The 26657-nt window shown below is 42.2% G+C and overlaps 1 protein-coding gene across 4 annotated transcripts; it reads right to left on the bottom strand.

Moving 5' to 3' along the window:
• Positions 1 to 26638, bottom strand: SUGP2 (SURP and G-patch domain containing 2). Of its 4 annotated transcripts, none has more exons than XM_021008811.2 (11): positions 26548 to 26638; positions 24656 to 24788; positions 20719 to 22380; positions 18054 to 18171; positions 14936 to 15435; positions 12962 to 13073; positions 10075 to 10577; positions 8264 to 8325; positions 5054 to 5190; positions 3545 to 3665; positions 1 to 3344 (listed from the first exon to the last, which is right to left on the bottom strand). In XM_021008811.2, exons 2-10 carry the CDS (start codon positions 24777 to 24779, stop codon positions 3545 to 3547), a joined length of 3339 nt encoding a protein of 1112 aa, XP_020864470.1. In that variant the 5' UTR covers positions 24780 to 24788; positions 26548 to 26638; the 3' UTR covers positions 1 to 3344. The 4 variants fall into 4 exon arrangements, with proteins under 4 accessions (XP_020864470.1, XP_020864468.1, XP_020864471.1 ...); XM_021008809.2 differs by lacking the exon at positions 26548 to 26638 and adding an exon at positions 26208 to 26377; XM_021008812.2 differs by lacking the exon at positions 26548 to 26638 and adding an exon at positions 26208 to 26377 and having other exon boundaries at positions 1 to 246.
• Between the last annotated feature and the right edge of the window lie 19 nt (positions 26639 to 26657).

Raw genomic sequence — 26657 nt, 5'->3', positions numbered from 1 at the left:
TGTTTTCTCTCTACATTTATTACAGCTGCTAAAAGATTAACAATGTACACAACTAAAAAGAAAAAACCCAACTTCCATCATCACAAGCATCTTCTAGGCTTTAGCACTGTCAGTTTACATGGAACATGTCAAAATTCACTACAAGATTACCCAGGATAAAAACAAACCAAGAGACAGTAAACACACCATGGAAGTAAGTTAAAATTTTCATTGATGCTTGCAGTCTTCACGAGGAGACCCTGGAAACTAAAATAACAGAAAAGAAACTAGTAACTTTAACAAAGTAGTGTTTTTGTGCAACATCTTATGTACTGCATTTTCAATTCAGCCTGCAGAAGCAGGGCAGAGCAGGGGGAGATTCCTTTCATAAAGGAGTGGCAAGCCATCCTCAGCAAAACAAAGGGAGTATGGGGAACCCGACGTGAGCCACACTAGAATCTTAGCACCAGTGCTGCTTGTCTGGCATCTTGCCCCAAATGGAAGTTTGGTACAAGAAAGACTGACCATATCACAATTATCCAGGACAGCAGTTTAAGACTCCCTCGGGAACCACAATTCACGTTTCTTTCCAAGAGTGGGTTATACTCCAAGCAAATTCCTTTCCAATGAATTGCAATCAGGAGGGAATATAATCTGAGTCTTTATAGGTTATTTTCACGTACACCAAAATGGTACTGTGCCAGCAGTCTCAGCTCAAACCAAAACGTTCCCAGAATAATGACTAGGGACTAGGTGGCTGAGAAAGTGGGACTGCCCCAACATGGGAAGCCACATTCTTGAATTATACTCTCTTAACTGTAAACAGAACTCTTAACTAGTTGAAAGAATGAAAGTGCTTCCAAAAAGTCAATATGGAAGAAGAGGTGAAGTGGCAATAATAGCATCAAAGGCTGTTGTGGATGAGCTGCAAAGAGCTACACCCATATTGAGGGAGTATGAAAAATGTCTTCAGAGACCAATCACATTGCTTCCATAAAGTCACACTTGAAAACTGACCACAACTGATGAATGTCTAATTTCAAAAGACCATTATTAATTTGTCAGTATGATGGCCAATTAAGCATAAGTTAAGAAAAAGGTGCAAGGAATGGACCTCTGTGTTAAGGGTCCAGAAAAAGCCACATAAATTCTTGCTATTCTCAGATTTCTCAAAGAAGCCTACATTGATTCTTCTAATGTAGCTGTGCAGCCCAGTGCTTTGTTAGACTTTTTTGAAGAAGGCTTGTTCATTCATCTTTAGAGCTGAATTCCTTGGCATCTCCAAACCAAATCACAAAGGAAAAGTAAGAATTGTCTTTGAGTCTCGAGTCAATATATACACCAGTCTTGACACTTTTACTCCTCTGTGTCAAAAGGCAGAGGCATCTGCCAGGTGGCAGAACAAGATGCCACTGCACCAGTAAGACTGAACACACTGCATATCTATTGGTATATTTGCTTTGGATCAATTTCAAGAGAGCATCTGGAAAAGAGGGTCCAGCCTGGTAAAGTATCGTGGTATTACATTCCGGGGGGGGCTAGCTTAGTCACATTACTGACAGTCAAGGTAATAAAAGAAACCTGGTCATCACAGCTGGAGGTGTTTTTTGTTTTTTGTTTTTTTTTGCTTTGGGGAAGCAATGATTCCTTAATGAACCCAAAATGAAGACAGTCCTCTCTTTTCTGTAATTCTCCTAAGAGAAGCGACTGCTCAGTCCTCTAGCTTTACAGCTGAATCAGCAGGACAGCTGTGATAATTTACTGACGAGGATCCCAAGTTGTCTTGCATTTTAACACTTGTTTAAAACTTCAACACTGACACTTTATCATAAAGGACTTAATTTCTGGTACCTTAAGAATTCTGCATGTAGGTATAAGAACTATGGTGCTACATAGATTAAGACTGCAGCGTAGTCTTTTAAATAAGAAACAGATGCACTGGAAATCCCAAGACAGGATTTTTTTTTTCTCTTTCCCTCACAAGGACTATAATAAAATAATCCTTTACCCATTGCTACACATGCAAAAAAGGGAAGAGTCCTTACTAATTTTCAAAATACATCACAGAAGAGGCAGTGGGCAGGACACAAATGTGTATGTTTTTTATTTATTTTTAACGACTGTGGCACAATCTATGAATTCTTAGGCCCCTTGCCAACTGGGGAGAAAGAAGTTAAGTAGTCTAATGCACTGTTCCCCACTGAACACAGGTATCTAAGACTACTGCAGAATCTTACTAGGTCTAACACACACTGAAAAGTTATAAGACTTGCCCATAAGTAAACATACTTGTCAAGTCCAAAGACTTCCATGTCTTCTGAAGAACCTCTGCTTTGGCACTGTAATTTTCTACTGAAATTCAGAAAGGCAATTAGAAAGGAAGATTTGTAATCATTCCTGGGTTACATTTGGTCTCATAAGCAAAGGACAGGTTTGCTGACAGAGCTTCTGGAGGTCAATCAATGTTCAGTCAGATCAGAAACAACTGCATTTTTTTTTTTAGCACACAGTATAGGATAGCTGAGAATGGGCTTTTCAACATTTTGAATTCCATTTTAGTGCTACCTTCTGGTAGGACAACATGAAACTGATTTAGTTCATTTCTGCTTCCCCGAGGAGCAAAAATGGAAACCATGAAAAGATTTGAAAAAGACTTGTGCTTAAAAGAGCTTAAAACATAGGTTAAAAACAAATAAACAAAAAGGATTCTGGAAATTTAGGGTTCGCAACAAAGACAAATTTCCTTCGCTATATGCATTCACTATGCCCATCCACAGGGATACACTGGCTCTGCTGTTAATGCAGATCAGCAAAAAAAGCTTTCAAGATTAACCACCTTAGGGCTATATCTTTAATCAATGCTGCTTGGTTGTTCCTTGAAGACAAACTATTTTGTCCAAAGTCTGGCTAGGGAACAAGTGGGAAAAAAAGAAGGCATCTGAAAAAGAAGAGGAAAATGAAATAGAAAAAAAATGTCAGCACTAATTAACCTTAGACAAGGAAAATGTTTGGAATGGTCTTCTTCTGACTGTGGCATCATCTCGTTTCCTGTATGGGCTCTGATGCAGGCCTTCTTCATCGGTGAGACAAAACCTTGGCAAAACGATGGAATGAATTCTGCAAGTCAAAAGGAGTCTCTTCCAGGTAAGCTGGCACCTAGACTGTCAGCCTGTATGACAAGTGCCAGGCTAATCTTGAAGCTTGGCAAACTAGTAGGTGGGTAACATTAACTTCTGAGTTCACTGTGCCAAAGAAAATCCCTTTGCACATTGTCGAAGTGAACTAAAAATCACCAGAAAGCCTGCAGGGCAGCAGCTTTGTCAAGCATCGGCGTTTTCAGCCTGTAACACATTTCTTCTGCAAACCTAGAGGGTAAGAAGTTGGATAGATCTGCATTCTGACGACTTGTTTTTTGTTTTTTGTTCTGTAAAACCAAATTCTTGGGGTTTTTTGTTGTTGTTGGTAGTTGTTTTTTGAAACATAACATTTCAGAAATATTTTTTTTCCAAAACTAGGATTTCAGTGTAGGCAGGAGTTCATGAAATGAACGTGCCCAGGCACATACCTATTTACTTGCTCGTTTCTGCCTGTACATTTGTATCATTCTTTGACGGAAAACATCAAATGTATCTTCGTTATTTTCTTCCCCTTCAACACCCAAGCCCTCCCCTTCAGAGGTAGTTCCCCTATGGGAGTAAAATGGACAATTAGTATAGGACTCTGCTTTTTTCAACTACATGACTAAGAACAGAAAATAGTTTTAAAATAATCAAACATATATAGATAGTTAAGTATATGGTAAACTGTCTCTGTAGAGGATATGTAGTGTGACATTAGAAAAAATGTTACAGAGAAAAACAAAATGTACTTACCTTATTCACAGCTGTACTTACCTATTTGTAAGGAGATACTTGGAAATCCCTTGCTTATACGGTAGAAATTTAATGTAGCCCTAATGTAGCAGGCCTCAAACTTACTTTTTGATTAAATACTTGCTACACACAATGGGCTCTTGAAAATTATTTGAGATCTCTGATTACCCCCCTACAAATGAAAAGGGGTTCTAGGTTTTAACCCTGGGGCCATTTTTGTATGTCCTGGCATTTGAAAACAGCAAATGTTACTGAAATTACAAAGATTAAGAAGATAGGTAAATGGACTGTACAGTCCAAATCATTGGCTAAACTTCCAAAATATACATTTATAAAGATCTTGTGACCTTAATTCGGCTTTTATTTTAAAAAATAAGACAGGGTCCTGAAACTTAAGATTCTTAATTCAGATATTAAGGAGACAGAAATAGCCACTTTAAAGATCAAACTCCTTCATTTAAAGATGAGAAAACTGAGCCCCAGTGACTTGTCCAAGGTCATACAGTAGCAAAGTAGGGCTTGCTCCAAATCCTCTTTTCACTTCTACCCGGAGCCAGGAAGAACAAACACAAACAAACAAACAAGGTTTATATATAAACATCTCTGACTCTGAGAGAAGTACCAAGAAGTATATGAGCCCACTTTAAAGAGAGCAAGAACCAGGACATAAAAAACTTCAAAAAATACTGTCATGATGAAGAGGACCCTGAAGTCTCGCCTGACAGTACAGAGTGAGTTAGCCCTGCTGCTCCTGGGGACTTTTCTCCTAAGACTTTCAAACTGCGATGAGGACGATGTGACCTGCTGGGCATCCTGAACAGGAACACATTTCTGCAGTCTTCTTCTTATAGCTGTGAAGCCCTCATATACCTTTATCTCATTTGACCCTCACCACTGCTCTCTGGGGTGAGTGGAACAAGTATTTTCCTCAATTTACAGATGAGGAAACAGAAGCTTTGGACGGTAAAGTGACTTGCCCAAAGTAATACACAGAGATTAGGCCACGAATTGAGAGTTACTCCCTGTGGCTCCACGGTCCCAGCCCTGGGCTCTTCCTACCAAACCACGCTGGCTCTCCACAATCAAGGAGCCTTCTAGGGCCAACTGTGAAACCTCCTCCTCCTGCTCCCTCCCGGCAGCAGTATACCGGTGCCTATTATTTTATTGTCCTTGCATTTCTGAAGTTGGTTACCATTACATACACTTTTACAGGCTCCTTAATTCCTTTCCCACGTGAGCCCAGGCCATATCCCTCCTTCCAGCCCATCTTCTGAAGCATTTGAAAACCCACATTCCTGTCAGTCAGTTTCTGCTGAGCAAATTCCAAGTCTTTGTGTTTCTGAAGAGAGAAAGAAAAAAGTTAAATCTTTCTGAATTACAATATGCTTCATTTACTCAAAAAGCTTTATTAAGTGCTCCCTACAAGCAGAGAGCACGGTGCTGGGTACTGAGGGAGACAATGATATAGGACTGTCGGGACAGCGTGTGGTGGTAAAATAAGTGTGGGCTTGAAGGGTCAGGAGGCCTCAGATCAAACCCAGACTCAGCTAATCACTCACTGTATGACCTTGGGTAAGTCTTCTCTCTAGACTAGTTTCTTCATCTGTAAAGTGAAACTAATACAGGTACTGCCTATCTCACAGGGATGCTGTGAGGAAAGTGCTTGATAAGCCTGCACATGTGACAGAGATGGGAGCTATTCTGTTAACCTGTGAGCTTCACAGTCAAAGGAAATGAACAGAGACTTTTCAAAAGAAGAATCACAATATTCAGTTCTATAATTTGAAAACAACACACAGGGAACCTGGAAGCAAGAATAATGCCTGGCCTGGTACTCTGAGAATTCTGTCAGAAGTGCTCACAGCCAGCAGCTGAGTGACCCAAGAGACAGGGCCATGATTGCACCCAGGGTCACATCCTGCCTCAGTACCTCAGATACGTATTTGTTGGGTGGCCGGGACGAGTCAGTGAACTTCTCTGCCTCAGTTACTTCATCTGTAAAATGAAGGGGTTGGACCTGATTCTATCAGAATGATCCAGGGCTGGCAAGGAGAAGTAAAACCAACCGAGTGACTTTTTAAAAGTTGTACTGGGGAAGAGAAGAAGGATAAACAGAGGGGTAGGACGGCTGCTCCACGTCCATGGGACAGTTACTGGTGAGAAAGAACACCTGAGCAGGTCACTTCTTATTTTGCTTCTGTTTTCTCTAATTTGACTAGAAAAGACAGAACAAAAGTGGCTAACAGAGAGCTTACTGAGAACCAAGGAAACAGGAAGAGAACATTTAGCTGCCCCCGGTAAGTTTAATTCCCCTAGTCCAGACAAACTGTTTCCTCAGGTACTGGAGGAACTGGCAAATGTGATGGCTGACCCACTGTCAGTAATAGCTCACAAACTGAAGAACGACAGGTGTCTCAGGGCTAGAGAAGGACAGAAGTTTTTCTTGTTTTGAAAATCAGGACAAGAATAATCAAAATCAGGTAGGACCAGGATCCCTGTTGTCCTTCCTGCTACTAGAACTGCACCAAGGATGCTTCCAGTAAGCCCACAGAGAATGAGCTTACACCCCAAAGCAGCTATTCTATCCACCTGTGCAGTCATCTGCGGAACACCAAATAGAAAAGAAGAAGAGGACAGCAATTTGCCTCAGGACCATTATCTGAACCTTACTGAAAAAGATGAGGTGGCAAGAATAATGATAAAAGTTAGCATTTATACAGTGCTTATTTGATCCTTCCAATAACCCTGTGATGTGGGTGCTCAGAGAGGTTATGTGATTTGCCCAGGATCTCACAGCTAGTAAGTGTCTGAGGTGGGATTTGAACCCGGGTCCCTAGGACTCCCAAATCCAGCACTCTTTTCATACACCACATACTTGGGTCCTGTAATTAGAAACCAAAAATACTGTGAGAGTTTGGAAGGATGGCCTGGATTAAACAAGATGATATTTACAGAGAAAAATATGAAGTCTGTTAACTTAGCTTCAGAAAACTAACAGTACAACTATAGAGTATTAGAGCCATGGGTACACAGTAGTTCATTTAAAAAAAAAACACCCAAATCTGGAGTATTGCGAACTTCTAGACCCAAACATGAGAACCCTAAGCCTTTGGGTAGTGCCAGTGATTGCAAGAATGTGGCAGTTAGCTGGCTGCTTCCTGGCTACACGCCAGATGTAGCGTTCTAGCATAGAGGGATGCAGTTTTCAGGTCTCATTCCAGTCTCTGCATGCACCATGGAATAGTACTGCATGGTGTAGCTGCAATGTCCTTTCGTAACTCCAACAAAGTCTATCATGCCATGGAGATGACCCTGGGTTCTCAAAGGTTATATGAGCAGATCCACTAACCTGAGAGGGCTTATCAGGTTATGGCCCAGTGACTATTTATATATTGTCTAAGGACCAGCCAAGCTAAGTATGGAGAGGCTCGCCAACACTGTGGGCCCAAAGTGTTGAAAAATTGTTTGGTTATGACAACTCTCTGAGGAAATCTACTAAATCATAGAGTGACTGCGATCTTCGATGGTGGGGATAAGGGGAGAGGCCACATACTGATGAAGCCACAGATCTTTTAATTGTTGAACAAGTATACATATTCTTCAGAAACTAATTGTGCTTAGTAACTTCTAGGCTTTAGGCACAGCAGTTTTCTTTCTTTTTTTTCATGAAGATGCTAAGTGATTTGAATAATGTCTCATTACAGAGAATCACAAGTACATGTCTAACACTCCAATTTCTTTACATGTGAATCGTGATTTTTTTGGGGGGGGAGGGAAGGGAGCTAGACTTGAATTTTAAAGATGCAGATAACTGAGCAAACTCCTTCTACTAATGTAGATTTGTAACTGTTCTTCAATTTGTAATCTTAGAGACTTGCCCAGAAACATGCAGCCAGTAAATATCAGAGGCAAAACTTGCATCCAGGTTTTCCCAATCCCAAGGCTAGTTCTCTATTCATTACCCCACACTACCTGTATCTCAGTACACAATGCCACAGTACTTCAAAAAAGATCTGAGTATTCCCAGCAACAAAGCAAACTGCAATCCTTAGATTGACTCATGAGTTTTTGGAGCCAACAAGTTCCCTGGCAAGCCAGCCTTTTGTGATGAGGTTCTCCAGATGTAACTAGGCCGGACCCATAATGCAAACCTTTCTGGCTTGAGAGGACTGAAGGGCTTGAATTGTAACAATGCAGACTCCAAAAACCCTGAGTCATCACCACACCACAATGAGGCATCCCAGGAGCACTTCAATGAAGTCTTTTTTTTTTAATATACTGTTCTTAAAAACAGCTTTCTTAAACAGGAAGGAAAGAAAAACCTGTTCAATTAACAGCTGATTGAAATGTGAATTTTCCAAACTGTAAATGGATGCATCATTGTTGAAGGTTTCACGTTGGCAGAACCTCACCTTCTTCTTGGACACGGGGCGTCCCCGGGGCCTGTCATAAGCAATTCGCACAGGTTCATGAACTATAAGACCAAAAAATAAAATAAATAAATCAGGGGATAATCATCTCTTCTCCACATTACTTACAGAGAAAACTGTTTAAGATAACTGCAAATTCTATACAGTATACAAAAGCACAAGCTTCCTGAGGGAGGGGGTCAGGGTCCTAAGTACCTAGCACCTAACACATGTACTAGGTACTTAATAAAGGAAGTTTCTGATCCCTGGGGCCATGTGAACTCCACCATAGCTCTGGAAGGTTGTGACATCAAAATACGAAGATATAGTGGTAATTAAATTTGTTTGGTTCTATCTAGTTACTACTTTTCACATTAAATATTGAGATCTAAAACAGCTTCTCCGAGATAAAAGACAAGCTTTCTGCTTTCTATCCTGGTCAGGTACATCCAATCTTCAAAGCTATTATTTAGAATCCTCAAGGCCCAAGGGACCCTAGAGGTCAATTAATCCAACCCCCAACTCCTTCTACAATATCCCTAAAAGGTGATGCTATAGGGTCTGCTGTAAGGCCTCCAGGGATGGGGAATCTCTCCTTCCAGAGACAGCCCAATTCACTTTTAGAAAGCTCAAATTGTTCAGATGCTCTTCCTTGTACTGAGTTGAAATTTGCCTTCCTGTAACTTCCACCTACCTTGGGACCTGAGAACAAACTGAAGCCCCTTTAAATGACACACCCTTTGAGTATTTGAAAATGAATTCTCTCCTGATCCAGTGCCCCCAACTGTATCACTCTTTCCTTTTCTAGGCTCAATATCCCTGGTTCCTTGCACTAATCCTCCAAGGCATGGTTCTGAGTCCCCGCCCCACCCTGGTTGCCCTCTGGATACATTCCAGCTTGTCAGTGTCCTTCCTCAAATGTGGTGCCCACATACATGCTATACGTGCACCACTGAGTTTCACGCTATTAGAACACGTGGAACAATAAACACGCCGAGCACAAGACGTGCCCCACGTGGTTTTCAATCTTCCTGATAATATGGCAGTGCTGCAGTCGTGATGACCCCCCATCTTGCAGGCCTTTCTTTGTACCTCTCAGGTAATTTATCTTGTACTATATATTGTATGTTACAGTTATCTGTGTTGGTGTCTCCCCCTGCTACCAGGTAGCGAGTTCCATGAGAGCAGGGATCGTGGCTTTTTTTGTCCAGCTTTGTAGTTCTCTTAGAACCTAGCTCTATCAACAGCTGGCACTTAAATCTTTGTTCAGTTAATGACTGCTGTACTACATATGTGCCAAAGTGTCAAATTAAGAGAATGCCAAACAATAGAGTTTAAAGTGTGGAATTTTCACTATCAGCGGTCTGGCCACCCTGCCATTAAGACATCTTAGCACCCACCTACAAATCAGTAACTAAGAACACTTTCAGGTGGGTTCGTAATGTGCCACAAACCACAGAAAAATTGCAGGTAACCCCTACAAACTCAACGTGCAAAAATCTGAGTTTATTAAAGAGAAAATATAAAGTGATTACTCATGTAACGCAGAGGTTTTTGCTTTATATAATTAATCTAAGAAGTGCCTTTAAATTGGGTGTTTTCCTAGTGTATTTAAAATATGGTTCAATTTACAAGAATTTAATTTCACAAACAACTTTAATTTCACAAACAACTTTTCAGTAGTAAAGCAAGGTACAAGTGTACTGTGTCACTTTATCATTAGGAGCATACAGTCCTGGAGTTAACAACATCATTCTCATGGACTAAATGGGCACACCTTGCTGGAGAGACAAATGCAAAGACACGTCAGGTACCTTTAGGTTCCTCTATAAGACACACCCTCTTGGGAGCCGGGATCATGCCAACTTTTAGTGATTTGCTGCTGATTCTCTTTCGAGGGAAACAGGCACTCGAAGCAGAGGACTGGGACACAGCTGCTAAAGTGGCACCATCGCCCTCCGCTCCCGTGGTCTGTGCCTCCTCAGAGGGGATCCCCTCTGACTGAGACGCTCTACCAGTTTCTTCTCCAATTCTGGAGGTTTTTTCTTGAGCTGAGGTGTCATCTTCTGGACCTTCTTCTTCTTCTTCCTCAGGTCCCAGTTCTAACTCTAGTTCAGCCCCTTGTTGAGAATGTTCTCCCTCAAGCTCTTCTTCCTCCTGCTCCTCTTCTTCCCCCAGATCTGAAGCCTTCCCAGATTTCATACCCTCTCCTGCTTTGAGGTTTAGTGGGGTTTTTGTGAAATTAATGGAAGGGCACAGTTCATACACTTTCATTCTATAAAACTTGAAGGCAGGACTATTTTGGTCATGTAGAAACCTGGGTTGAGAATGAAATTGAAATTCCATCAGTTGAGTTAAAGGATGTCTTTGGAAATAATTTATTGGAGAACAAAGGGATGGCATTCCTTTGATGGCATATATGCCAAAATATGTCTGGGAAAGATTAGAGGCTCTAGGGGTAGACTTAATGATGAAATGGATCTGATCAATGAAGGAAAGGGTAGAATAGGAAATAGAACACTGGTCCTGGTAAGACCCAGCTCTTGACATACACTGGTTGTGAGACCTCAGGCAAGTCACTTAACCTCTAGTATGTCCTTTTGTTAAATGAGGGGATTGAATTAGGATGACCTCTAAGGTCCATTCAGCTTTGTCATTCTGTAATTTTGAAAAGAGTCAATAATACTGATAAATAAAGCAAGCCCAAGAAGTCTAACTTTATCCCACTGGGAATAGAGTGCCAATATTCTGAAAGAAAAAAAAAGAGGAAAGAAAAGTCCTTCATTTTCCACTTTTCTTCATAATTGTTCATCCTCCTGCTAAGACAGAGATCTAGAGAAGTACTATCAGACGTCTGATAGATGCTTTATCCAACCATCTAGCTATCTCTATTTCTATCATGGCCCTTTCTCTTTTGGAAGCTGAGCTCCTACAGAATAGGAGCATATGGTTTTAGACGGAATCACAGAATGAGAGGGCTAGAAGGGACCTCACGGGTCATTGAAGCCAGAACCTTAATAGGAGCGTATTACAAGCGTGTCTGAAAGGTCCCAGAGTCAGCAGGCCCTGAATCGAGGCTCCAGCAGCTTCATCTGAGTGAATTTTATCATACTAATCACAGGGCATTTTGGCTTCCCAGAAGCCTTTTCTTGTTGCTGTTGCTCCTTCTTGTATTCTGGGCAGTTAAGCCTCAGGAATACGTGACTTCCAGGTAAGTGAATTGCTACTGTACAGTTTTAGGGTGCTATTTTATAGTCTTGCTGCCAAATCTAATTTATATGATCCTCACAAACATATTGCAAGGCAAGTAAGGCAGCTATCACTATCTCCTTTCCATTGATAAGGAAACTGTAGGACCGAAAGGTTAAATGGCTTTGTCAGTACTCAAGTCTCTTGACACCTCCATTCCACAACCTGTGCTTCTTTTACAAGCAGAGGCAGGCTGATACAGAAGCAAGGTGCTGGAGCTGGAATCAGAATCCTTGGGTTAAGGCTTGGCTCCAATACTAACCAGCTGGGGAGCTGTGGAAAAGGCACCAATGCTAGGTCTCCTCATCAGCAAAACAAAACACTGGCTATTTAACAGAGTCTTGTGAAAGCATTATGGAAAGGCAAACTGTTATTATGTCTAATTCCTCTCAGTTTTGCATAATAAAGGCAATGAAATTTATTAATTACACAGGAAGAATGGTCAACAAAACTATCTGGCTGGAAAGTGCACTGTAAATCTTAATGCCCTCTACACATGTAAGTGACCATCACTGTCATCCTCCTCCTCCTCCTCCTCCCCACCACACTGCCACTGAGGAGCAATAAGCAAGATTGGTATAATAATGTACCATGACTCGGTGAAAGCCAGTATAATGGGAAAAGCACTGGACTGGGAATGAAAGGAACAGACTGAGATGATCTGGATTTTTGTCCTGGCTTTGCCACTTGGTTGTGTAATCTCTGGCAAGTCAATTCACCTCTGAGCCTCAGTTTCTGCATCTGTAAGATGAAGGGAGGTGGACCAGATGACCCCTGAGATTAACTCTCTTGGCATTAACATTCTGGAATCCTGGAAAGGCCTGAGTAATGCCTGCCCACTGACATCATAACAGTAGTGTTATGTGCATGGCTTTCAATGCACAAAATCATATGGAAGAGACGCCAGTGACCATTGTTCCATCCCAAGCATGTACAATCAACAATCAGCGGCCACACATGACACTGCTACATACGATCAGTGCTTACATAGTCTTTATAGTCTAGATGTCAAAGAGTCACCACAGTGGTTCAGAACCTGGAATGATAATGACAGTAGCAGACCCCATTTCCTGAAAAGAGGAAGGCATTAAAAGTCATCTCCTGTGCTTACAGATGAAGATGTTGAGGCCAAGACTGTCACAGAGTTATGACACAGTTTATAAGGCAAGCCCAGGTTTGAAGAATTCCAAGCCTAAGTACTATTTCCACAACACTGTGTGGCCTCTGAAAGATTGTTTTAAACTCCATTCAGTACAGAGGGAAACTGAAGCAAGCCCATTCCAGGGATCATTCATACAAAGTGACCTGAACTATGGGAGACCCAAAAGGACCTTTGGGCAAGGCACCTCACTTAGAAGACGACCTCACAAGGTGGACTTCAAGGAGGGAACTGTGGGAAGGTTTCAATGTATTTTATTCTTCGAGAATCAAGAAGATACAGTGGTTACTTACCACAGATCTGGGTTGTCTGCGCTGTTTTCTATACTAAATTGTTCAATTTCTGGTCCCACCTGAGCAACAAATCTAGCTAGTTTCTCAGCAGTATCCATTGTCTTAGCGTCAACTGCAAAATGCAAAACAGTTATCACATATTAGTCCTGAATTCAGAGAATCCAAAGCAGGTCAGGGAGAGAAAAGTCCTTAGAACAGTAGAGCTGGAAGAGACCTTAGAGGTAATCCAACTAAGGGATCCAAAGGCCAAGAGCTCTTGGAATACGTAATTAGCATTTTTAGCCAAAATAAACAATCAAAGTCACCTAAGCGTAATTTACATTATTCTCTGTTCAAGACCCTGTGTTAGAGCCTGGTCATAAAAGGACAAAGCTTGGAGTTCTAAGAGTTCAAATGCTCCTGGGGATGGGGAGCTTTCCGTATGTATAGAAATGAAGGGAAGAGAGGAAGAGAACATGACGAGTTTGTGGCAGGAGGCACAATGGGAGCATTACTGGCTTTGGAGTCAGAGAAGTTGGGGCTGAACATCAGCACTGGTGCGACCCTGGGCAAATCACTTAGGCTGCCTGGACCTGTCTCCACAGGGGGACAGGCTTAATGACCCTAAATCTGTGATCCTATGAGTCCACTCCTATAGCCTCATTCACTGGGAAAGCCACAGGCAACTGTTGGTCTCCTTTCCAGCACCAAAGCTCAGGACTAGAGCTCTCCCTTCCTCCTGCCCATCCCATAGGGTGACTCCCAACTGAAAGAGCCCCCACTGGAGCATCCTCTCCTTAGAACTGTGATTTTACAACCTTATTTCAGGGCTTATGACAGCTCTGCTTTTTTTTTTTTTAACTCTTCCCATCTATCCCATACCTCAATCCCCTCTGGGCTTCCTGCCATTCAAGGTGACAACTAACCTGGTAAATTCACTGTACTAAAGTACTGATAGAAGGCTAGAGGGCTTGCTCAGGAACCTTGCCCTGGTGCTCAGGGTATCTAAGGGGCTTCTAGAGAAAAATAAATAAATTTTATAAATAAAATTTTTTTAAGAATTGAATAAACCAAAGGGGCAGCTAGGTGGCACAGTGAATAGAGCACCAGCCCTAGATTCAGGAGGACCTGAGTTCAAATCCGGCTTCAGACACATAACACTTACTAGCTGTGTAACCCTAGGCAAGTCACTTAACCCCTAGCCAAAAATATTGAATAAACCAGTATTCTAAAACATTTTTAGAAGGCTGACCCCTGATCTAGTCTAACCTCTCCATGAATCTTCTTCATGACACCCTTCACTGGATGACCTCTAAAGTCCTTGACAGTTTTCAATCATAAGATCTTTTAAATGGTACCTCTACCCCAAACATCCAGTGACAGGGAACTTGGTGAACTCCTGGAAAGCAGGGCCTTTGCCTTTCCTTGTATCCCCAGTGCTTAGCACCATGCCTGAGCCTGATAAATAGTAAGTGCTTAAAAATGCTTCTTGACTTGACTTGGTGAGGTAGGAAAAGCACTGAACTTGAAGTCAGGAGGCCTCATCCTACCTCTAACACTCACTAGCTGTTTGACTTTGGGTAGCTTACTTTACTTTTCTAATTCTCAATTTCCTCATCTGTAAAGTGGGGATAGTGATATTTGTACTACCTACCCCACAAGGTTGTTGTGAGCAGAGTACTTTATAAACTTGAAAGGGCTACAGAAAACAGTTATTATTAGTAGTATTACTTCTACACCACACATGGCTGCCCCATTCTATTGCTAAACAGCTCTAGTTGTTAAGAAATTCCTCATTAAACTGAGCTTCAATCTGCCTCCTTGGAAAACTCCCTCCACTGGGCCTAAGTCCACCTCCTGGGATCAAGCAGAATAAGGCTAATTAATCCCCAGTTGCTTAAAACTATCCCTCAGAATTATTTTATTAGCAGTTTTGCTGTTGTCTTTCTTTAGGTCCCACTGGTTTTGGATATTTAATATGAAATCTTCACCTACCACTGGCAAACTGGGAAGGTGGGGTTGTCTGGGATGACTCAGGCAAGGCAGGAGAGGCCTCAGTCTCAGCAGTTCCTGGAGGGCAGGTCAAAGATCCTGGGCTGGGGTCACAGGGAAGAGGTCCGGGTTCCTCTGATGGCAAGTTCTTCTCGGGGCAGTTTACATCAGACACAGAAGGCTTTGCCTGGAACCCCCCATGGGCATGTCTGACCTGGTGTTTCAGCATGGTCCCTGCTGAAAGAACGGTCTGTGTCCCCACAGTTGCTTTTCTCATCTTCCAGCCGCTGATCCCCCAGGATGAGAAGAGCCCGAGCCTCTTCCGGGGAATCAGTTTCTTCTTCAGGCTCTGGACCCTCCTTGCATACAGCATCGCTCTCACAGCACATTCCTCGGAAGTTGGCTGGTGTTCCTCATCTTTTTTAACCTCTTTTATCCTCTGCATTTCTGCCAACTTTAGTTTATAATATTTATACTCCAGACTATCCTCATCAGATAAGAACCTAAGGAGGAAGGAATACATTAAAATACTTATTTAGGTCAATATTATGTTGTTCACAAACATCCTACTTATACCCTCTCTATTCTATATTTGTAAAATGGTTTATGACTTTTAAATTAATTGTTCCCTTTTATTTTTTAAAAGAATTTTACATATTTGTTACAAGGGCTTAGTTTTTCTTTTTCTTTCTTTTTTCCCAATGCGGGGAGGGGTGTGTGGAAGGGAAAGATTTTGGTTAATTTTTTTAAAATAAAATTTTATTTTATTTTCAAAAATGTAATCTTTTCCTCTGTGGGAAAGAATGTTAGTTACATATAAATTTTAGTTCAGATCTGTGTGTCAAGTTTGCCTTAGAGAAAACGACAATTTTAGTACAATCTCGTCTGGCAGTTGCACAGAACACTTATGTTATTATAATTTCACGTATCTGTGCCTTACTATATACTTCTTACAAGTCTTTCTTTCAACAAACTTTGTAAAACTCCCTGAGAGTAGGGACCATGTCTTGTTTTTGTAACTCTCCCAGTATATGACAATATTTTGCACGCGGTAGGTACTTATGGGTACTGAATGAGGGTTCATTAAGATCATGCTCAAAATTAATATAACAAATTGCCTGTCAATGACAAGATTGCTTAGAATCTTCAGGATTGGGAAGGGATCTTCGAGGTCATTTAGTTTAACTCATGTCAAAAATAAACCTCCACACCATCTCCAACTACTGGTTGCCTCGATTTGAAGACCTCCGGTGATGGAGAATTTAGGGGAAACCACATTTAGGGGAAACCTAGATTAGTTGTGAAAAGCTCTAATTGTTAAAAAATTTCTCTTGATGTGGATCTGAAATATTCCCTGCAACTTCCACCCCACTGGTCCCAACTGTGCCTTCTGAGTACAAGCACAGGAAGCCTAAACCCTCTTCAGTGCAATAAGCCTTCAGTTATTTGAGGTCAGTCATCAAATTGCCTTTAAGTCTCTTGCCAAAGGCAGGCTCTTTCAATTAAAAAAAAAATTAATCTTGGATCCACAGTCTCCTATAAATGTTACACCAGAATTTTGCTACTGATTTTTGTTTCCTCTATCTTAGGAAATGTTTTTATTAGACATTACTCTTCTAAAACTGACTTGGATTCATGAAACACTGACAGGCTTAAACACCAGAGTGCGGATCAGAAGTTGTACACTAGGCAGAGTACAAAATCCCACAAATGAGAAGAGGCAGCACATACTTTTATGGTCACCTTTATGGAATCTTTGCATTATTTCATGGTCTAATAGATACACTTTGCACAGCAAAACCAATCTCAGAAAATTGTTTTTTTTTAAATTCTCACATCTTACCCTCCTTTCATAAAATAACTGAGTGAAAACTGTGCTGACATTAAGATGGAGTCTAGTTTACTAATAATACTGCATTTTTGTTTAGTATTTTATTTTTCTCAGTTACACATAAAAACAATTTTTAACATTTGTTTTTAAAACTTTGAGTTCCAAATTCTCTCCCTTCCTCCCTCCCTCCTCATCCCCCTCATTGAAGAGGCAAGCAATTCGATATAGGTTCTACCTGTGTATAATACTGCATTTTTGAAACATAACAGCAATGCCCGATGCAGAATGCATACAACACCTACCCTGCTCATTTGTAGAGGCAGCAAAGGCAACCCAAGGCAGTCTGGTGGAGTGGGAAAAATACTAGACCTGGCACCAGGAACTCTGACGTAAGAGCCCTGCTCTGCCACTGGCAGCCCTCACTAGATTCCCTCCCAGCCCACGAGGACCGTGAGAGGGCTGCAGCCCAGCACGGGAGGAAAGTGCCGCTGTGGAACCACAGGGCTTGGGTCCGAAGCCTGGATTAGTCACTACCTGGCTTTGACTAAGTCACTTCGTCCCACCATTGGCCTCACTTTCTTCTGCACAATCACAGAGCTGGACCAGATGATCTCTAAGTCAGCCTTCTCTCACACTACTCTCCCCAGCTGCATCCCATATAGTTCCCCCAATCTATCCCACCTTTTCTCACCTCTGTACATTTGCTCACAAGCTTCTCTAACCTCTGGAATGTACAACATCCCCTTCTACCCCTCCCCTCAAACTCTTTAGCTTCCAAAACCCAGACCCTAAGCCACATCCATATGAAGCTTTCCTGATTCCTTCAAATGGAAATGATTTCTCCCTCCTATGAATTTTAAAATTCTTTATACCTCCCTTACATACTTATTGAATTCAATTTTGTATTCTATTTTGTGCATTTTCTCTTAGCTCCTAGACTGTAAATCTTCTGAAAGCAGGGTTCCATCTGATTCATTTTCATATCTTCTCCAGCACCTACCCCAGGACCTTATACAATGTGGGCACTGAATGAAATGACTCAATGAGAAAGGGCAATTTCCTGGATGATACTTGGAAGAATTCTTCTACTTCTCCATTCATTACAATATCCAGAGCAGAATAAAGGAATATATATCCTTTATTGAAGGCCTTGCTCCCCATGAGGAATATCTTTCCAATATAAAAGAAGGGTCCTAACCAAACCTCAGAAAGTTCTATTCGAAATTCTCATGTCTTAGTGTTTGGGTGATAGAAGGTCCTCATGTGCTTGAGCGTTTCTTAAATACCTACCAATAAGTAGGGCTCTTCTTTAGTGCTGCTCTTTCTTTTGGGGACAAGTTGCCTTCAGTTACACTCTTCACAAACTTTTCAATTGTCTCAACAACCTTTCTGTCTGCTCGCTGAGGAACTGTAATAGACAAACAGAACGGGCTTGACAGAGGCACTGGAATGCTTAGGTCGCATAAAACCAACGCTATCTGACGAGGATTTCCAGGCAACTCTAGGTTCAGCTAGTCTGAACCACTAATGTTCTCATTCTTAAGAGCCTAACATTTGAAACAGGATTGGGACTGGAGATTGGCATTTTAACAGCAGGAGGACATTCAAAAACTTAGAATGTCCAGGGCAAGTTAAATAGCATAATTATTAAGGGACAAGCCACAAAACTAAAGGATAAGATGACTGTTTTAAAATGTTTTCCTGCTGCTTAAAATAAAATCAGTCATTTCTGGAAACATTCCCTCTTCCCCTCTAAATTGAAACCTTTATTGTAACAAAGAAAACTTGTTACACACATACACACACACACACACACACACACACACACACACACACACACACACACAATTACCTGCTGCAGTTTTGACAAGGTATGCAACATTCTGCTCAACTAACCCCCTTCCTCTCTCTCTCTCTCAGGAGGGAGATAAGTTTCATTATCTGTCCTCCAAAAAAAATAGATTAATTTTTTGACTATTCAGAATTGAGGGCAATAAGATTTTCAGCAGGGAAATTTTCAATGTGTTTACTCGCTTTTAAAAAGTTTTAATCCTGTCACCAAGAAAATGCCACTTCCTCCAGGAAGCATTCCCTGATCCGGCCCAGCTAAAGGTGATCTTTTTTTTCATCTGGCCTCTCAATCTTTTGTCGTCCTCTTATGTGCTGACCATGGTTTAAACCAGATTTCATTTCCTCGTGTCTGCCTCTTCAGAGGGTCTCCTCTGATGCTCACAACAGCATCCAGGTGAGCCCAGGTATTCTGGAAATGACACCAAGAGTAAAGCACCAGCTCTTGTAGCATCTACACCCACGTGTTTTCAAAAGGCATAGGGAACGGGCCAGGACATGGGCTGTGTATCTGCTGTCCAATGGCCAAATGAACTAAGGTTTGTAAAAGCTGCATCGACATTAAGTATGTCTAGTAGAGATGGAATTCTGATCACACAACTTCTGAGATGGTCTGTTAAGGCATGGAGGGGCTGGGATCCTCATCAGTAAAGGGAATGTCCACACCAGTGAAATCACCCATCACCTTAAGAAGTCCGGTGTATACACATCCATAGATTAACACTCCCCACTTATATTTTACTTCTTAATAGTTATTTGTGTATATGTTCAACCTTCTTATTTGATGATAAGCTCCTTGAAGGCAGGGGCAGTTCTTTATCTTTGTGTTATCTGTAGCTCTGAATGTAACAAGAACCTCACTGTTTCTCCAATTAACTTTAACTAGCATTTATTAAAAGTAGCTCTAGGTCAAAAGCAGTTCCTGCCCTCAAGGAGCTTATAGTCTACTAAGGGATGCATCATATAAACAGATATGTAAACACAAAATTATTTGAGAAGGGCAAGATTACTGATAACCAGGTGATCAGGGAAGGTTTCTCATAGGAGGTAGTAGCTGCACTGAGCCTTCAAGGAGGCAAAAAATTCTAAGAGGCAGAGATGATGAGGGAGTACATTGCAGGGATGAGGGAGATCTTGGGCAAAGGCATGGAGGAGGGAGAGAGAAGGCAGAACGCAGTACAAAGACCAAGCTGTCCAGAACACTGAGTGAAGGGAAGCAAGGAGCATGGAGAGGTGAAGCGCAAACAAAGTGTGAAGGTTTGAAATCACAAAGAAGTTTGTATTTTATCTTAGAACAACAGGGAGCTGATGAAGAAGTCCACAGTTGGATTTAGATCCTGACTCACAAACGCTCTGGAAACCAGAAGAGAACATCACTGGTGGAAGGTTCACCCAACCTCAAGTTTAGAAAAGCAAGTCCAAGAGAACTGAAGAGGCCAGAGCACTCCCCTCACTACCTGTGTGACTCTAGGCAAAGTAACTTCAACTGAGTCTCAGGGCTATGGCTTCCCTACCTGCAAAATGTGGCCCTGGGCTAGATTATCACTCAAATCCTTTCTGGCTCTTGATCTTATGAGCTATATCAGTGGAATCCTTGTACATACATAAAAACGGCCTTTTGGAACAGGGAAGCATTGTATGATTGGGATTCGACAATTTCACCAGTCTTGATAAGGCAACAGAGGGTGAAGACAGGGGTTATACCACCGGCAGGCCTGATCTTAGTGTAGTAAGGAGGCTGCATAGTATAACAGAAAGAGCCCAGGATTTGCAATCAGAAGATCAAGGCTGCTACCCAATAGCTGTTTAACCTTAAGCAAGCCTGGCAAGCCTCAGTTTCCTCATCTGTAAAAATGGAGATGGTAATAATACCTGCACAACCTACCTCACAGGGCTGTTGTGAAGAGTCTTTTGTAAGTCCTTAAACTGCTATAGAAATGGGAATTATTAACATTAATCACTGTACGTTCAGTCTTGATCTGTTTTACATAAAGCTAACAAAAACAAAACCCAAGCAATGTTTCTATCTCCTAAATAGGAAACAATAAACATTTTTTAAAATGAAAAGACTAAACATATACGCAAATGTGTTTGCCTCTTCACTTACCTCCATTTAGAGCCTCAGCTATCATATTTGAACTTGGAGAAGGAACACTTGCCACCCCTTCTGTGGAACCAGTATCCACCCTCTTCATTTGGATGGGATAGCCACTTTTCTCCAGCCAGGCTTTTAGATGCTCTATATACTCTCTTCCAAACAATGTTGAATCATCAAAATTAGGGAAGGCTGCTGGAATTGGAGCTACTTCTTGGAGGCCAATAGCTTCTAATATTTTTTCTTGTCGGAATGTGGAAGCTAAGGAAAACGTTTGGCCCAAGAGTGCCAAAGATTTACGACAGAGGGAATTGGTCGTCTCCAAGGCACCTGCCATCTCTGCAGGGTTACTAAAACCCTTCATCTTAACACTCAGCTCATATGCATTGCAAGCCATGAGCAGGGGAGTAACGCTTTTTAGAAGACGGTCTTGGAGCCTCATCATGTACTTGTCAAATGGTTTTATTATTTCAAAGAAACAATTCTTGGTTTTCACAGCACCTTTGTCTAAAAGCATGTTCAAGAACTCATTGTCAACCTTGGGGGTTTTCAAAGCAGAGTGCTTCAGACACTTGATGGTAAAGAAGCAGAAGTCTCTGTGCTCTGGTTTCAGAGAACATTTGAAGGAGGCCAGCATCTTCGCACAGGTTTCAGTTTCTAACTCAAAGAGCGCTGCAAACAGCTGTGAAAATTCCATATCATTCTTTATCTTATGAAATCCAGCCCATTTGATTATCTCTATCCCAAATGTTGAAAAAATGTCTGAACTGTCAACTAGGTCAAAACTGACTTCTCCTCTAGGTAGCCTACTAATCTTCTGATTGGGGCGCATCAGAGTCTTTCGCAGAGGGCGCTGGACATTTTCGGTCCTTTGGGTGACCCCAGGACTCAGATCAGGCCTCAGAATAGATTTTCTTATTCGATTAGTACCTCGAGTTTTTGGAATAATTCGATAGGGAACCATAGGGGGCAATTTTTTAGTGTTCATTTTTCTTAGGGTGGGAATTTTCCTGACATCCCCTTTAATGACTTTTGTTTTAAGTGCACCTCTGGTCACCCGCTTACTTTGAAGAATGCCACCCTGGTCGGCAGTGCCAACAGCACCCCGGCTACCACGGCCCCTGCTGCGTACCCGGCCCCTGCCCCTAGGCACTGACTGCTGGAATTCATAATCTCCCTCACCTGAAAAGTCCAACTCATACTCCTGACTGTCCACGTCCACATACTCTTCCTCCATAAGACCAGGTGATCGAAAGTCACCCAAAACCTCAGGACCAAAGTCACTCTCATGAGACCAAGAAGGTTCATGGGAACTTGAGTGGCCAAAGTCATGCTCCCAAGACTCTGAGTGGCTAAACTCTGGTTCCTGAGAACCAAAATGACTAAAGTCTAGGTGGCCAAAGTCCCGGTCTCTGGCGCTAACCCGGCTGAAGTCCCTGTCCTGAGAGTCTGCACGAGAAAAGTCCCGATCCCGACCAAAATCTTCCTGGTAGTAGTTTTCTTCACTCATGGGAGGACTGTTGGATCTAAATGAAGGTCCAGGAAATACCTCATCCCTGAGGTCTTCTCTCCAAGTGTCACGAGGATGTACTGGATCATGAGAGTATCTTCCATCATCATGAAAACTGTCTTCATATCTGTCTGCTCTTGATCTTGGGATTGACCTTGAATGACCTGAAATGAACCATTGAAAAGGAAACAGTAAAGCTTTATACTTTAGGTTCAAGGAATACTTTTTGTTCACCAACTTCCATACTGGAACAGAATGTCTATGTTTGTTTCACATATGTTTCTATTTGTTTAACAATGCATAATCATTGAATAGGTCTCTAGGTGAAGAATTAAACTATTATTATAAACCCTGAGCAGAAACATGCAAATGTTGTCAAGCATTTTTTTCTTAAAAATGTTTTAACATGTTATCTTTTGTTTTTACACCTTCATTTCCAAATATATCCCATCCTATTCCCTTGCCAAGGATTCATCCCCTAGTAAAAAAGGGAAAAAAGAGAGAGAAAAAGAGGAGGGAAAGGGGGGAAGCTTCAACAAAACTAACCAGCATACCAACTAAATCTGACATATTCAGTATTCCACACTCATAGTTCCCATCTCTGCAAAGAAAGGAGGGAGGTGCATTTTTTCCATCTCTTCTCTAGGGCCAGACTTGGTCATTATACTTAAAGAACTTGCAGTTTTGATTATTTTTTGTTCTTTCCATTTATACTCTTAATTATTGTAAATATGGTTTCATGGTTCTGCTTACTTCATTCTGCATCAGTATATATAAGCCTTCCCATGTTTCTTTAAATTCTATACGTACTGTAATTTCTTTAGCCATTCCCATAGATGGGATTCTGCTGTTTCTAGTTCTTTGCTATGACAAAAAGCACTGCATTAAGTATTTTGATATGTAGCTGTCTTTGTCATTGAAATATATACCTAGCAGTTTGATTCCTGGGTCAAGGAATATGGTCATTTTAGTCACTTTTTTAGCATAAATCCAAACTGCTTTCTTCAATGGTTGGACCAATTCATAGCTCCACCAACAGTGTATTAAGGGGCTTGTTTTTTTCCCACCCTCTCCAACATTATCTTTTGTTGTCTTTACTAATTTGCTAGATGAAATTTCAGAGTTGGCTTAAAAAATAAAATTTTATTTTTAGTTTTTGTTTTTATATCACGTTTACTTCCAAATATCTCTTTCCCCTCCTCTACTCAGACAGACATCACCTGTAACTAAGAATAAAAAAGAAACGGGGGTGGGGGGGTGGAGGAAGAGACAATTTTCTGACAAACTAACCAATACAGCAACCAAGTCTGACAGCAGACAAACTATTTTACAAGAAGTTTCCTCCTCCTCAACCCTACCTCTGCAAAGCAGGGAGTGAATTTTCTTCTTTCTCCTTCCAGGCCAACCTTGTCTGGTTTTGGTTTTGTTTATTATTTTTTTCCACTACATTGCTGTAGTCACTGTATATACACTAGGTTCTGTTTAGCCTTTCTCTAGTTTGTATGTTTTCCCATGCTTCTCTGATGCACTAATTTTCCATTACATTCACATACCACAATTTGTTTAGCCAGTCCCCAATCAATGGGGACTCTATAGTCCGGACATCTTGGCCTTCTTGCTAGTCCTCAAACCCCCCCTTCCCTCTCATTGCTTTGGGCTGGCTATTCTCCATGCCTGAAATGGACCCTCACCTCACTTTTCCCTCTTAGAATCCTGTTTCCTTCCACATGAGAGCTTTCATGATCTCCCTAGCTGTCGATAGCCCCCCCAAAGCTTTACTTGGTACATACTTATGTACTTTCCCCCCAAAATGACTATAAATTCCTTGAGGACAGGGTCGGTTTCATTTGTCCCGTTATCTCCCCAGCAGCTAGTGCAATGTCACTAACAGGCCCTTAATAAATGCTGGCTGCACGGTGGGTGTCAAGCTCTACTAGCAACGTATTAGCATGCTTGTCTTTTCACAGCCCCTCCAACACTGACAATTCTCATCTTCTGTCATCTTCTCCAGTTTTCTAGGTATGGGGTGAAATTTCAGTTGTTTTGATTTCTCTTATTGTTAGTGATTTAGAGCAATCTTTCATATTATTAATGATTTGTGACTAAGAATTTCAATATGAATGTCTTGTAATTGAAAACTAACAAATTTGTTTTCCTTCAAGTGAAAGGTAGCATGTGTGGTAGAAAAGACTAGTGAACTTGGAATGAGAAGGCCCAGAATTGAAGTCTAGGTCTTTTGCTTCTGGCTTTATGACAGGTCACTTAGTCACCGAGCCTCAGTTTCCTCCACCTGCAAACCAGCATGACAATACATGCACTAATCACCTCACAAAGTCATGGCAAAGAAGTGACCTTCTGACCTTCTGATATTACTGAAATGTATGCTATTGTTTGTGAACTTCTGGTTCCTCCCATCCCCCAAAGCCTCTTTTAGTTTACCTTGAGACTTAAACTGATGGAGAGTGTCTTCTATGGCATCACTGTGGTCCATGCGATATCTCTTAACCTTTTCTTGTATGACAGCATCAAAAGTTTCCCTAGTGATTCGCCTAGATGCCATCATTCACCCCAGCTACAAGAAAGAGACATGTTAACACAAAAGATCCTACATTCTATTGTGCTTTTAGCTGAATGCTTCAGAAGCTTCACGCTTATTCATACCACTTGTATTTTCTGTGCGGTATTAACCTGGCATACATTTAACACAAGAGAAAACCAAGCCTTTCAGCCTTATTTCACATTATTCCTCTTTGTAAAACACACTGGACATGACAAAATGGAAAAAGTGTTGAGTTTTCCCCAGAGTCTCCTGACTCTGTGCAAACATTCCCACTTCTGGAAGCTGATCCCTTACCTTAGCCTATTAGAATCCTTTTATCTCTTCAAAGTACAGTCCCTCTACTACCTCTGCCATAAAGCCTTTACTTATACTCCTAGTTAAAAATGATCTCCTTCCAATGTTCTTAGAACTCTAATCTAGATTTCAGCTTTGACTTTTTCACATTTTACCTTGTATTATATGACTTGTCTGGTTTTTTCAAGGTATCATGTCCTTAACTAATACTATGTTGGAAGCTTGTTGAGGTCAGCGACTGTACCACTTTCATCTTTGTATATTACTTCAGCCACACAGCAGGTACTTAATATATGTTTGCTGAAACCCTTACAGAGCAGAGCCAAAACAATTTGGTCTCACCTCTGAAAAGACTTTTTTTTTTCCCTTCAGGTGTGGGCACACAGGGCTTAAAGATTAAGGCAGGTGGCATCCACCTGTAGCCCAATGTCTCATCACACTTCCAGGGTTATCCTGAATTTTCAAATGCTGTGCCCACGTCCTACTGAGCTGAAATGGCGTCCACTACATGTCAGCCATGGCTTGTCATCTAAAGACTAGCTTGGGGAAGAGGTCTGCATGAGGCTCATGACTAGGCTGGCCACAGGGTAATGCATTTTCTGATCCACAGCTACTATCAAACACTGCCTGCTGAGTTGTAGGAGGATTGTCTAAATGGAAGAAGCATCTGCACTGATGAAAAATGGATCCTTGAAATCTAAAGGTATTAAGGGTCTCTTCTATTAAAGGCCCTGTGCAGGCTGCTGGGCTAGGGGAAAGCGAAGGAGGGAGGGACAAAAGCAAATGATACCAGAGTACCGGGGCCTGAAGCCAAGATCAGTGGATTGAAAGATGAACTCCGGAGGCCCAGGTTCCCAGGCCTGGGGACCCCGAAGGGGAGGAAGCCCCAGGGCTCAAGGTGCCACTGCTGGGGTAGGGGGAGAGGAGCGAGGGGTCCGCATCTCCCCAAGATTTTGGGAGGGAGGGGAAGGGCCCCGGCCTTCTTGGACTCCTCTCTGGCCCAGGCCTGGCTCCTTTCTGCTCCGGGCCAAGGCTCTTCCCAACGAGCCCCCACACCCACCCCCATCCCCCTAAAAACAGCCCCCCCACCCCCAGCCCTGCTCCTCCTCCCACCCAAGGCCCTTTACCGGCCCTCACTAGGATGCAAAGAGCGGACGGCTCGCTGGGCTGGGCCAGACCTTGTGTGGAACCACCACCGCGCGGCACAGTCACAGGCCTCGGGGGTCCAGCGGATTTCGGTGGCTCCGGACACCGGGTTACCCCCAGCCCCCCCACCCCGTCTTTTAGGTGCAGAATTGCGCATGCGCTGGAAACCGCTCCCCTAGATACCCACGTGACCCAGACGAGGCGGGAGCATGCAAATTAGCTAACGGTTTCCCCAACCCTTCCCTGACTCAAGCACCGCCTCGACTCGTCGCGCATGCGCCACGCATCCCCCAGCCGTTCCTCAGTGAATCTATTCTCTGGGAAAGCTCACCAAGACGAATCTTTCCTCTACTGCGCTGACAACACGGGGTGAGAGGCCGTGCGGTGTAGCAGCTATGTAGCTGACGGCCCTTACACTCCCTAGTCCTTCTTTTGCGCCAT

The sequence above is a fragment of the Phascolarctos cinereus genome, unplaced genomic scaffold (assembly GCF_003287225.1).
Source record: "Phascolarctos cinereus isolate Bilbo 61053 unplaced genomic scaffold, phaCin_HiC Scaffold_4;HRSCAF=312, whole genome shotgun sequence".
Classification (NCBI taxonomy): Eukaryota; Metazoa; Chordata; class Mammalia; order Diprotodontia; family Phascolarctidae; genus Phascolarctos; species Phascolarctos cinereus.
This window is presented reverse-complemented; position numbering and strand designations above follow the sequence as displayed.

Coding starts and splice junctions, on each gene's coding strand:
- SUGP2 (XM_021008811.2), bottom strand. CDS start 24,779: ATGATGGCATCTAGGCGAATCACTAGGGAAACTTTTGATGCTGTCATA. Junction 22,381..24,655: donor CCATCAGTTTAAGTCTCAAG/GTAAACTAAAAG, acceptor GGTTCATTTCAG/GTCATTCAAGGTCAATCCCA. Junction 8,326..10,074: donor TCTTATAGAGGAACCTAAAG/GTACCTGACGTG, acceptor TTGGTCTTATAG/TTCATGAACCTGTGCGAATT.